Source organism: Nerophis ophidion, linkage group LG10 (assembly GCF_033978795.1).
Source record: "Nerophis ophidion isolate RoL-2023_Sa linkage group LG10, RoL_Noph_v1.0, whole genome shotgun sequence".
Taxonomy (NCBI): domain Eukaryota; kingdom Metazoa; phylum Chordata; class Actinopteri; order Syngnathiformes; family Syngnathidae; genus Nerophis; species Nerophis ophidion.
In genome coordinates, this window is record NC_084620.1 from 67,535,283 (window position 1) to 67,549,664 (window position 14,382).

General features: G+C 40.3%; 1 protein-coding gene across 4 annotated transcripts in view; it reads left to right on the forward strand.

Annotated features, from left to right (window-relative positions):
* The first annotated feature begins 393 nt into the window (after positions 1-393).
* The window catches only part of trim24 (tripartite motif containing 24), a 34,052-nt gene continuing 20,063 nt past the window's right edge, over positions 394-14,382 (forward strand). For 3 of the 4 annotated variants that reach the window (XM_061914508.1, XM_061914511.1, XM_061914512.1), the window contains exons 1-4: positions 394-1,132; positions 9,120-9,238; positions 11,306-11,664; positions 11,800-11,916. In XM_061914508.1, coding sequence (XP_061770492.1) covers positions 856-1,132; positions 9,120-9,238; positions 11,306-11,664; positions 11,800-11,916 — 872 coding nt within the window. In that variant the 5' untranslated portion in view covers positions 394-855. The remainder of the gene's footprint in view (positions 1,133-9,119; positions 9,239-11,305; positions 11,665-11,799; positions 11,917-14,382) is intronic. The other variant, XM_061914513.1, reaches the window with a different exon arrangement.

The window sequence follows — 14,382 nt, forward strand, 5'->3', positions numbered from 1 at the left end:
TTTTTGTTTTTTTTGTCATGAAAAAGGGAGAATATTTTTGGGGTTGGTGCGCTAATTGTAAGTGTATAGTGTGTTTTTTATGTTGATTTAATTTAATTTTTATTTTTTTTAAATAAAATAAAATAAAAAAAAATTAATTACAAATTATTCTGCGGCCCGGTACCAATCGAGCCCGGTGGTTGGGGACCACTGATCTTGATAATTTGTCCCGCAGACTGGCGAGGGGTGGGGAGGCAATTTTTTGTTTAGTTTTTTGTTTTGTCATGAAAAAGGGAGGGTTTTTTGGTGTTAGTGCACTAATTGTGAGTGTATCAATCAAGTGAGTTACTAGGTTTTGCCTTTGGACGGGAGAATTGTGTTAACGTTTCTTTCCCGAAAGAGGACGCTGTGGCTTTAACTGCCGCGCGATGTATTCTGGGTAATGTGCGTCTGCTGTTTTGGTGGAGAAGAACTGATGGCCGCTCTCTTATAATACATTTATGAACAAGTACGACGTATGTAGGGCGGATTTAACGATTCATCAACTTTGCGCTGTTATGTTAAAGGAATGTTCATCAATGGCGTGTACGTCTACTGTCTAGGATGACGTGGTACCAAGTTGTTTGAATAAGCTAGGTTGCTAATGACGCTAGCTAGCTTCCGGTTGCTAATGATGCTAGCTACCGAATCGGTTTACTATTTTTAAAAACCGCTGTCATTTTGTAGCTCGCAATACTGATCAGTAACTAAATCAAACACACTTTACATATCTATGCGTGATGTATTCAGGTATGGCGTTCGACAATTTGGGATAGCCTTTGTGTGCATACGCCAAGCGACGTCGACTTCCCGACTGATCAATAGAATTTCGTTAAAATGAACCGGGGTGGCCAATCTGTTGACAATGACGACATTGTCATCATCGTGGAAAACGAGGCCGAAAGTTTACCACTCGGGGAGGAGCGACCGAAACAACAAGGTGCATTCGGACTCATGGACACCTGTCCCGTCTGCAAGTTGAGCTTTCACAACAGAGAGCCCAAACTCCTTCCATGTCTTCACTCCTTCTGCAAGAGGTGCCTTCCTGCACCGTGCAGGGGCGGCGACACCAGGCGGGAGCAGCTCGGCCTGCAGGGGGACAACAACAAGCAAAGTGAGTGACTCTATTATGATTGGATTTCTTGGTGGGTGTTACATGAGTATATACAGCAGGGGTAGGGAACCTCTGGAGCCAGATGTGACTCTTTTGATGATTGCATCTGGCTCTCAGATAAATCAATCAATCAATGTTTACTTATATAGCCCTAAATCACTAGTGTCTCAAAGGGCTGCACAAACCACAACACAAACCCATACGACATCCTCGGTACGCCCACATAAGGGCAAGGAAAACTCACACCCAGTGGGACGTCGGTGACAATGATGACTATAAGAACCTTGGAGAGGAGGAAAGCAATGGATGTCGAGCGGGTCTAACATGATACTGTGAAAGTTCAATCCATAATGGATCCAACACAGTCGCAAGAGTCCAGTCCCAAGCGGATCAAACACAGCAGCGAGAGTCCCGTTCACAGCGGAGCCAGCAGGAAACCATCCCAAGTGGAGGCGGATCAGCGGCGCAGAGATGTCCCCAGCCGATACACAGGCGAGCAGTACATGGTCACCGGATCGGACCGGACCCCCTCCACAAGGGAGAGTGGGACATAGGAGAAAAAGAAAAGAAACGGCAGATCAACCGGTCTAAAAAGGGAGTCTATTTAAAGGCTAGAGTATACAAATGAGTTTTAAGGTGCTTCTACTGAGGTGGCATCTCGAACTTATACCGGGAGGGCATTCCAGAGTACTGGAGCCCGAAATGAAAACGCTCTATTGCCCGCAGACTTTTTTTGGGCTTTGAGAATCACTAATAAGATGGAATCCTTTGAACGCAGAAGTAATGAATAATTCTGCTCGTAATCACGGCGTTGAAAATAATTTTCAGAATATAAAACATTCCCATGCATTTTAATCCATCCATCCGTTTTCTATCAATCAATCAATGTTTATTTATATAGATAGATAGATAGTACTTTATTGATTCCTTCAGGAGAGTTCCTTCAGGAAAATTAAAATTCCAGCACCAGTGTACAGAGTTGAGTTCAATTAAAAAAAAAAAAAAGGGTAAATAGCGGGGGTTTAAATGGAAACAGAATAGAGAAATATTGAGTTTGAGTTTATTTCGAACATTCAAGCATACAACATGATACATCACAATTTCCAGTTTCTCTTTTCAACATGTTCGAAAAGGAGTAGGAAGAAGCAGAGCTTATTTAATCCTACCCCTTTTCTTTACATAACAGTTGCTAAAACTTTAGTTCACTTCCTGTTCTCAATGTATTCACAATGTATACTCCATAAGTAATACGTAATCACAATACAAATTGATAAATGATTGGTGAAGTAAGTTTTATTCCATACGATGAGATAAATCAGATTATTTTGAGAATGAATGGGTGAGTAAAATCAGAATGTAAACACTTCCAGTTTGAAGAGTTTCTTGAAGTGGATGATATTAGTACATTGTTTGATTGCTTTGCTTAATCCATTCCATAATTTAATTCCACATACTGATATACTAAAGGTCTTAAGTGTTGTACGTGCATACAAATGTTTTAAATGACATTTTTCTCTAAGATTATATTTCTCTTCTTTTGTTGAGAAGAATTGTTGTATATTCTTGGGAAGCAGGTTATAGTTTGCTTTGTGTATAATTTTAGCTGTTTGCAATTCCACTATGTCGTGGAATTTCAGTATTTTTGATTCAATAAATAAAGGGTTTGTATGTTCTCTATATCCAACATTATGTATTATTCTAACTGATCTTTTTTGTAACACTGTTAGTGAATGAAGTGTTCTTTTGTAATTATTTCCCCATATTTCTACACAGTAACTCATATATGGTAACACTAGTGAGCAGTAGAGAATATAAAGTGATTTTTGGTCTAGAACATATTTAGCTTTATTCATTATTGATGTATTTCTTGCAACTTTATGTTGTATATTTTTTACATGAGATTTCCAGTTCAATTTATCATCAATCATTATACCTAGAAATTTGGTTTCATTTACTCTTTCAATTTCTATTCCGTCTATTTGTATTTGTATTACAATAAGAATAAAAAAATAAAAAGCAACAATGGGAATAAAATTATAACAGTAAAATAAGAATACAACAAGAAAAAGTAGGCAGTAGTGACCATGTTATGAAAAGGTATTGCACTGTTATTGTTTTGCATCCCCTGTCATCCTAGTACCCCCCCGCCCCAGAGAGGAGTTGTACAGTCTAATGGCGTGTGGGACAAAGGAGTTCTTGAGTCTATAAGTCCTGCACTTGGGATGAAGTAGTCTAGCACTGAACAGGCTCCTCTGGCTACTGATAACGCTATGCAGAGGGTGACTGGCATCATCCAGGATGCTCACTAGTTTGTCAACAGTCCTCTTCTCTGCCACCGTCACCAGTGAGTCCAGTTTCATTCCCGTTGTAGAACCGGCCCGCCTGATCAGTTTCTCAAGTCTGGAGCTGTCATTCTTAGATGTACTGCCCCCCCCAGCACACTACCATGTAGAAGAGAACACTGGCAACCACAGACTGGTAGTACATCCACGGGAGTTTTCTACAAATGTTGAAGGATTTAGCCCTAAATCACAAATGTCTCAAAGGACTGTACAAACCATTACGACTACGACATCCTCGGAAGAACCCACAAAAGGGCAAGGAAAACTCACACCCAGTGGGCAGGGAGAATTCACACCCAGTGGGACGCCAGTGACAATGATGACTATGAGAAATCTTGGAGAGGACCTCAAATGTGGGCCACCCCCCGCCCCCTCTAGGGGACCGAAAGCAATGGATGTCGAGCGGCACCTGTTCAACAAGTATTTTATTTATTATTGGCTATGCTTCAAAATAACAATGTTACTAAAAAGAATGAAAGACGTAATATACTCTAAAAATGCACATAAAAATGCACATATTTGGTTGTATTCAGTGTTAAAAAAAATATTATATGGCTCTAACGGAAATACATTTCAAATATTTGGCTTTCATGGCTTTCTCAGCCAAAAAGGTTCCCGACCCCTGGTATACAGTATCCATCCATTTATTGTCAATACCACTTTCCATTATAGCAGGGGGAGGGAACCTATGGCTCTAAATCAGGGGTCCAAGAATCTTTCATCTTCGCTCAAATTAATGGGGAAATCGTAGCTTTCTCGGTCCGAATCGCTCTCGCTGCTGGTGGCCATGATTGTAAACAATGTGCGGATGTGAGGAGCTCCACAACCCGTGACGTCACGCGCACATCGTCTGCTTCTTCTGGTACAGGCAAGGCCTTTTTATTAGCGACCAAAAGTTGCGAACTTTTTAGTCGATGTTCTCTACTAAATCCTCTCAGCAAAAATATGGCAATATCGCGAAATGATCAAGTATGACACATAGAATGGACCTGCTATCCCCGTATAAAAAAGAAAATCTCATTTCAGTAGGCCTTTAAAAATGCACACATTTTGTTGTATTCAGTGTTATAAAATATTGTACGGCTCTCACGGAAATACATTTGAAAATATTTGGCTTTCATGGCTCTCTCAGCCAAAAAAGTTCCCGACTCCTGCATTATAGATTCACAAAAGGGCTGGAGCCTATCCCAGCTGAGTTTCGTGTCGAAGGTGGGGTTTGCTAACCCATGACAGTAAAGTTAGAATTGGAAAAAGTACATTGCTTGGAAAGAAGCATCAGCAGAAGGTTAATAATTATTAAAGAGATCTGCACAGAAGAGGAAATGGCAGGAATGTGATGACACAACACCAATCGATATACTAATCAAACACAAAACATCAAAGACACATCTAAAAGCGTACATACACACACACAAAAGCACTATCACTAAATGGGAAGGACTCACATTGGGGAACTTTGCATAATAACTACACTGACAAACTGTTAAAGAGGCCCAATTATGCGAAACCATTTTTTCTCACCTATTTGTACCTGTTTTCTGTATTTGGGAACTGCATAAAAAAAAATAAAAATATATATATATATATATATATATATATATGTATATATATATATATATTTTTTAAAATTTTTATTTTATTTATTTTTTATTTTTTATTTTTTTTTAAATTTTTTTCTCCAAGATGGCGCCACTGTAGTGGCTGCTGTTGGCAGGAGCTCTGTGCGCTTGTGTCATCCTTTTCATGTGTTATTTTATATATATATATATATATATATATATATATATATATATATATATTTTTTTTTTATTTATTTATTTTTTTTTCCCCCCAAGATGGCGCCGCTGTAGTGGCTGATGTTGGCAGGAGCTCTGTGCGCTTGTGTCATCCTTTTCATGTGTTATTTTTTATATATGTGTGTGTGTGTGTGTGTATGTATATATATATATATATATATATATGTGTGTATGTGTATATATGTATATGTATATATATATAAAATATATATATATATATATATATATATGTGTGTATATATATGTATGTATATATATATTTATATATACAGTGTATATTATATATACATATATATATATGTGTATTTATATATATTTATTTATATATATATATATATATATATGTATATATATATATATATATATATATATATTATATTTTTGCCTTTTGGTCCGGGACCCTTTGGGACTGTGTGACAAGGGTGGCACTTTCGTGACCTCTGCGGTGCTTTTTTGTGGACTTCTGGATCTGCCTCCCGGGAGCCTTTCGGCCATGGGGACCAGCTGCTGGGTGTCTGCTACACCAGAGTCAGTTTGGAGCGACTAAAGGAGTTGTGGATGAAAAGACAGGGATGCGGAGCTGGCACTGAGCGCCGGGACGGACAAACTTCCCAGTGTCTCGGCTGAATGAGCTGGTACCAGACACCTCAGTCTTCTTGGACGTATCCTCGCTCATCCATGCGGACTGGACACTGGCCGAGAGTTGGTTGGCGATCGAGAGTGGAGTGGGCTCTCTTGGTTGCTTTGTTGGGTCTGCTCCTGTCTCTGCCCATGCTCTCTCCACCCCAGCAGACGATGGGGTGGCTGGTTGCATCAGCTCCGCTACTTTAATGTCTTTCATGTCCTTTTTGTTCTTTAATGTTTGCTGTTTCCCTCTTACACACATGTAAGAGGGATGTGTACTATGGCTATGAGCTGTTTTTTTCCCCTTGGCCTCAGTCTGGACCCCCTCTCCAGGGGCCCAGGCGTAGACCGATTTTTTCAAATTTTATTTTATCTTAATCTTTTTTTTTATTTTTATCCCCCATTCCATCCACTTGTTTACCTCTATCTCACCTTTTTTGTAAGGGGCGCCGGAAGTTGGCAGACCCGTCAGCGATCCTGTTCTGTCTCCCTGTAATGTTTGTCTGCTCTTGAATGCGATTGTGCTGAAAATTTTAATTTCCCCTATGGGATTAATAAAGGATTTCTGATTCTGAAATCCCGAAAATTTGAAATCAAACCATGGCGGGGATATTTATAAAACAATCTTGCCTTCCTTCATACGTCCTCCAAACGAGCCGTTATGAATTTGCCCCTTTAGTGACGTTCTTGCCAGTGGATGTAAGCGGATACCTCCAATTATGCAGGGATGTGAAATTACAGCGAAAATGTGGATTCCTGCGTTAATAAACATAAATTTTGCATCAAAATATCCCTTCCGAGTTTTTTTGTGTAAAAAAAAAATTAGTCAAACTACAATCTAAACAAAATGTGTTGAATGGTCCCCTCAGCTGCAAATACTCCATTGGCACAGAGTTGCAGGATGGGGTGACGATCAGTAGCTCTGAAATAAACTCTGTAGTTAGATAGATAGATCGATCAATCAATCAATATTTATTTATATAGCCCTAAATCACAAGTGTATCAAAGGGCTGCACAAGCTACAACGACAGCTGCGGTGAAGAGCCCACATAAGGGCAAGGAAAAACTCACCCCAGTGGGACGTCGATGTGAAATTCTATGAGAAACCTTGGAGAGATAGATAGTACTTTATTGATTCCTTCAGGAGAGTTCCCTCAGGAAAATTAAAATTCCAGCAGCAGTGTACAGAGTTGTGATCGAATTTAAAAAGTAAATAATGGGGGTATAACCGGAAACAAAATAGGAAAATATTACAATAAGAATAAAAAAGCAACAATGAGAATAAAAACATAACAGTAAAATAAGACTATAACAAGACATGTGACCATGATATATAAAAGTATTGTACTGTTATTGTTTTGAATCCCTTGTCATCCTAGTGCAGGGGTCGGGAACCTTTTTGGCTGAGAGAACCATACAAGCCAAATATTTTTAAAAGTATTTCCGTGAGAGCCATATAATTTTTTTTTTTTTTAAACTGTATACAACTATATGCGTGCATTTTTAAGAAAGACCAACATTTTTAAAGTTAAATAAGTCTCTTATTCTTTTTAATAACATTGTTATTCTGAGGCTAACCAACAATAAATGAAATACTTCATACCATTAATGCGACTTCTTGAACAGGTGCGGTAGAAACCGGATGGATGGATGAAAATGCATGAGAATATTTTATATTTTGAACGTTATTTTTGACACTGATTACCAGCGGAATTATTCATTACTTATCGTGTTAAGCAATGTCAGCTAAGATTTATCTGAGAGCCAGGTGCAATCATCAAAAGAGCCACATCTGGCTCTAGAGCCATAGGTTCACTACCCCTGTCCTCGTGCTTCCCTACCCCCCCAGAGAGGAGTTTGTACAGTCTAATGGCGTGTGAGACAAAGGAATTTTTTAGTCTATTAGTCCTGCACTTGGGATGAAGCAGTCTAGCACTGAACAGGCTCCTCTGGCAACTGATAATGGTATGCAGAGGGTGACTGGCATCATCCAGTTAGCTAACCATTTAGCGAGCTTACTCGATGTCATTTCCGTTCGTTCTCCGAGCCACAACATTGATAGTTGTCCACTTTGCAGCTAATCATATTTGGATGATTACAATCCGAAGTCTGTTATTCCTGAATCATTATTTATTTATTTAATTGTTTTGCCTTTATTTAACCAGGTAAAATCCCATTGAGATCAAAGATCTCGTTTCCAAGGAGACCTGACCAAGAGGGCAGCAGCAAAGTTACATTAAAAACAGTAAACAACATTAAAAACTTGCTCATATAACACATGTGCATACAGACAAGGTAGACTGCAATCCCTTCACAGAAGCTTTAAACTCATTTCATGTAACAAGGGTTTGAAGTTGAAGATTGGATTGTAGGTTATTCCAAGCCTTCGGTGATGAAAACCTAAATGCGTTCTTGCCCAGTTCGGTTCTTATTGTAATAAGAATTATTAATCTAAATTTGTAGTTCTAGAGAAGGGATGTCAGACTTGTTTTCATTGAGGGGCACATTGCAGTAATGGCTGCCTGCAGAGGGCCGATTTTACAAAATGTATTTTAAATTATTCATGTGGGGAATACCCTGTGATTAATCGAAATTCAAGAGTGATTCAATTAATTCATTCATTTAAGCTCAAAGCTCAGTTTTAGTTGCCAACTAATAATAAATACATTGTTTATGAATTTGTTGTATTATTAGAAATTAAACTAATGTGCATGTATATTGACCTAATTTTAGCATCTCTAATGCTCAAAATATATCTAAGTTGCCCCCACCCCCACATCCTTCAATATTGTCCTCTGTGTTCTTTGATGTTTGATGTTTCCCTCTTACACACATGGAAGAGGGATGTGTACTATGGCTATGAGTTGTTGTTTTTTCCCTTGTCCTCAGTCTGCACCTCCTCTCCAGGGCCCAGGCTAAGACCGATTTTTTTTTATTTTGTTTTAATCTTCTATTCCCCCTCCTTGTTTACCTGTATCTCATCTTTTTTGTAAGGGGCGCTGGAAGCCGGCAGACCCGTCAGCGATCCTGTTCTGTCTCCCTGTAATGTTTGTCTAAACTTGAATGGGATTGTGCTGAAAATGTTAATTTTCCTGACGGAATAAATAAAGTACTATCTAATCTAATCTATTGTCTGTAGGCTACAGTTATCAATAATGGCAACAATTAATGTCTGTTTGGGACATGAGTTGTTATATTGTGCTTTCTTTCTCTCTCTCCCTCCAGTGGCTACCATCCGTTGTCCAGTATGCAGACAGGAATCCTGGGAAATGGACGTGCTGGATAATTTCTTTGTCAAGGACTCTGCTGAGGTGCCAAGCAGCACCATGGAGAAAAATAGCCAGGTAGGCCAACGAGCCTGTTTCGTAGACATTCATTTATACCTCGATTTGGCGCTACCTGTCCGCTCTTGGAACACATTACACTACAACTCTGTGCAGCAGGTGATTGTACGCATTGTAACTACGATTCTTGGCACACCTCATACACACAATGGGCCTCATCTTTTAAGAGTTAACGTGGATTTCCTCCTGAAAAAAAGGGGCTTACGTTCAAATCCGGAAAACCGCGTATAAGAGAAAAAATTCAGATGTATTAAATCGGGGGTGTCCAAACACGTGGCCTGCGAGACAACTGCAGGAGTTCCAGTTCAATTTCAATATACAACATGGTTGTATGGGGTGTTTTCTTCCATCCGTCCATCCATCCGTTTTCTACTGCTTGTTTGTCTCGGCGTCCATCCATTTCCTACCGCTTGTCCCTTTTGGGTTTTGCGGGGGGGGTGCTGAAACCTATCTCAGCTGCATTCGGGGGGAAGGCCGACGTATTTAATTTAAATATCCAAGGTTCTGACAGGTGGCAAATCGTCACCATCTTGTGGACAATGTGAGGAACTCCGGGTAGTGTCCATGATATGTACTTTTTGATAACACAAGCACAGAATTCACTTTTAAGACCCAATCGAAACAACCTTACCTAGTCATGGTGCAGAAAAAAAATAATCAACCAGCACAAAAAGTCAACACAGATGGTCACACACAACACAACATGCTCACTGAACTTTGTGAATAATAAAAAAAAAAGTCCCATCACCAGAAAAATTATACCAATTTAAAACCATGGCAAGACATGATGGGGGAAAATGCAAAACTCTCCACACTTATCCAAATTTGACTTTTAGCTGCTTGATATTTCTGATTAATTACAAAGCTTTAGAGGTTTGTCACAGAAGTAAACAAGGTAGGAGTTGAACTTTCACACACTCTTAATATTCAACAATAAGTATTATTATATATCCATTTTAATATCATAATATTTAATCACACATACATATGGACAAACTTTTTTTTTGCCCAATGTGGGTCCCCAGTCAAAAAGTTTGGACACTCCTATATTATAGTGTGCGCGCGCACTAATCCAAGCACATTTCTTTACTACTTCCCAATGAACGTGACATTTTCACGTCTAGTTCACTCTTGATTGTCTCCTCTTTGCCGTGAAAAATGGTGTACGCAAGTTTAATAGATGAGGCCCCTGGTATGCCAGAGAATAAGAAGACATCTTAGGAAGGATCAGTGTTTTCACCTTAATTAGGGTATAGATCGTTTGGGAATGATTTGATCCGATTCCTGGGTGACAATTCGATTCAGAATCAATTCTCGATTAATCTGATTTTCAATTCTAACCGATTCTTGCAATAATTTAGTATAATAATTGTATTGAAACTTTTTCAAAACAAGTTACAGGTTATAACTGCTCCTTCTGGTTGCATCAACATGGCCTAAAATGTCCTACTAAAATTAGATTTTTTTTAAATTATCAATCCATTTAGAATCGGAATAAATAAGAATGACAATTCAAATGTGAATTGATTTTTTTTTTTTTGTGCACCCCTACAGCTTAGTGACTTTATTGCTATATTCAGACTCCATCTTGAGACTCTTTAAAACAAAATCCGGCAATTTTGTATTGTTTTATTCTTGAGGACTTTGACCAAAACATATTTGTCTTGCATTTCATATTTTTGACTTATTTTTGTCCCTCCCACAACATTATTACTCTCCTTCAGCGAACATTATAATCAGATACATGCGTCTGGGGATAGGTTGATTGGCAACACTAAATTGGCCCTAGTGTGTGAATGTGAGTGTGAATGTTGTCTGTCTATCTGTGTTGGCCCTGCGATGAGGCAGCGACTTGTCCAGGGTGTACCCCGCCTTCCGCCTAATTGTAGCTGAGATAGGGGCCAGCGCCCCCCGCGACCCCGAAAGGGAATAAGCGGTAGAAAATGGATGGAGGGATGGACAATGCATACGTCACGGCCAATTATGCAAATTAAAGTCTTTCATCACTCTTCTAACTCACCACCACAGTCCTTTGGTAAACACTGTAATCTACTCGTCCTTTGTCAGGTGTGTATGAGTTGTGACGACAACACGGAGGCAACAGGCTACTGTTTGGAGTGCGTGGAGTTCCTGTGCGTGACATGCATCGAGGCGCACCAGAGGGTAAAGTTCACCAGGGATCACACCATACGTCAAAAAGAGGAAATGTCCCCAGGTAGGTTTAAAAAAGAAAAAAAAAAGCTGTTTGAGATGTTACAATGCTATGTTGACACTCTTCCATCAATATCTGCAGAAGCAGTAGCCGTTTCCACACAGAAGCCCGTGTTTTGTGACATCCACAAGCAGGAGCCGTTGAAGCTTTTTTGCGAGACGTGCGATCGACTGACTTGCAGAGACTGTCAGCTGCTCAAACACAAGGATCACAAGTATGCACCTCTCATTAAAAACATGAATCTTATTGTTGAACGCCTGAAAATACTCCAGTGGCTCATGTGTTGCTGTATCTAAGGTCAGTATTTGTTTGTTTTCATTCATTGTGCTTGAACATTGATCATGCCCAGCTATCAGTTTCTGGAGGATGCGTACAGGAACCACAGGCAGTATCTCGAGAACATGACGCAGCAGCTGCAAGAAAAAAGGAAGGCCATCGAGGAATTCTCCAACAGCATCAACAATGGGTGAAATATCTTTGCTTCTCGTTTCTGATGTCACTTAAAGGGGAACTACAGTGTTTTGTAAATTGTGCCAATCAATCCCTATGCCTGTGTAAGACAAGAACACGTTTTTCTTTTTTTATGCGTTCTAAGTCGTAAAATACGATCAGTACGAGGTGCTAACAATGCAGCTAATGGGAGTAAACTATTCCACCCTTATCAATCAATCAATCAATCAATCAATGTTTACTTATATAGCCCTAAATCACTAGTGTCTCAAAGGGCTGCACAAACCACAACACAAACCACTACGACATCCTCGGTAGGCCCACATAAGGGCAAGGAAAACTCACACCCAGTGGGACGTCGGTGACAATAATGACTATGAGAACCTTGGAGAGGACGAAAGCAATGGATGTCGAGCGGGTCTAACATGATACTGTGAAAGTTCAATCCATAATGGATCCAACACAGTCGCAAGAGTCCAGTCCAAAGCGGATCCAACACAGCAGCGAGAGTCCCGTTCACAGCGGAGCCAGCAGGAAAACATCCCAAGCGGAGGCGGATCAGCAGCGCAGAGATGTCCCCAGCCGATACACAGGCAAGAAGTACATGGCCACCGGATCGGACCGGACCCCCTCCACAAGGGAGAGTGGGACATAGAAGAAAAAGAAAAGAAACGGCAGATCAACTGGTCTAAAAATGGAGTCTATTTAAAGGCTAGAGTATACAAAGGAGTTTTAAGGTGAGACTTAAATGCTTCTACTGAGGTGGCATCTCGAACTTTTACCGGGAGGGCATTCCAGAGTACTGGAGCCCGAAATGAAAACGCTCTATAGCCCGCAGACTTTTTTTGGGCTTTGGGAATCACTAATAAGCCGGAGTCCTTTGAACGCAGATTTCTTGCCAGGACATATGGTACAATACAATTGGCAAGATAGGCTGGAGCTAGACCGTGTAGTATTTTATACGTAAGTAGTAAAACCTTAAAGTCACATCTTAAGTGCACAGGAAGCCAGTGCAGGTGAGCCAGTACAGGCGTAATGTGATCAAACTTTCTTGTTCTTGTCAAAAGTCTAGCAGCCGCATTTTGTACCAACTGTAATCTTTTAATGCTAGACATGGGGAGACCCGAAAATAATACGTTACAGTAGTCGAGGCGAGACATAACAAACACATGGATAATGATCTCGGCGTCTTTAGTGGACAGAATGGAGCGAATTTTAGCGATATTACGGAGATGAAAGAAGGCCGTTTTAGTAACGCTCTTTAATGTGTGACTCAAATATATAACCCCCTAAAAAAACATCCAAAAAACACCAACAATACTATATTTACCTGTCGTGACCTGAATATTAACCAAGTATTAGCAATATTGTTATTACAAGCGTTAACGCAGACCAACTATTTTTAGCGGTGCCTTGATCACAGATAGCTTATTAGCTTTTGCTGCTATATTGAAATATATTGAACTGCGGCTACATCGCCTTTTAACCGGTGAAAGTTAATTCCATATTATAAATCATGTCTCTCACCTGGATAGTCGAAGGATCAATCAATCAATTCCTTTTATTGTCATTGTCATAAATAACACTTAAGTCACGCATGTCAACGAGATTTCGTTTGAGCTTTGTCCAGCGGCATAGAAACTGCATTGATGTGCAGGTTGACCATAGTTAACAGTTAAGCTTAGCATTTGTTTATCAGAACACGTATAGAGGGACGTGGGGTGGGAGCAGTCAGATGTCTAATGGCTGTTGCGTTGATGCTGCAGCAATGCAATGTCCAGAGCACAATTATTGAGGTGGTGAAGAGTGAGGCAATAAGATGGTCGGGGGCAGGCTGTTCATTTAGCAGTCTCACATCCTGGGGATACAGACTGTGAGACATTCTGGTAGTCCTGGCGCGAATCGATCCGTACCTTCTTCCAGAGGGTAGCAGGTTGAAGAAGCCATGTGCTGGATGGTATTTGTCCTTCAGGATGTTGCGTACTCTTGTTAATCAGCGAGCTGTGTAAATGGTAAATGGGTTGTACTTGTGTAGCGCTTTTCTACCCCTTTTTAAGGAGCCCAAAGCGCTTTGACAGTATTTCAACATTCACCCAATCACACACACTGATGGCGGGAGCTGCCATGCAAGGCGCTCACCAGGACCCATCAGGAGCAAGGGTGAAGTGTCTTGTCCAAGGATACAACAGACGTGACTATGATAGTAGAAGGTGGGGATTGAACCAGTAACCCTCAGATTGCTGGCACAGCCACTCTACCAACTTCGCCACACCGTCCCCCCTACATGGAGCTCATCTCTGGGAGTATAGTCCTTGTGATTTTCCCTGCCGTGTTAACCCCTCGCTGGAGGGCCTGTTGGTTTGCTTTAGTGCAGCTAGCGAACCACACTAAAAAGCCATAGGTGAAGACACTGCTGATGGCACAGTTGTAGAAGTTTATCAATGATTTCTGCGGAATGTTTGCACATTTTAGTTTCCTTAGA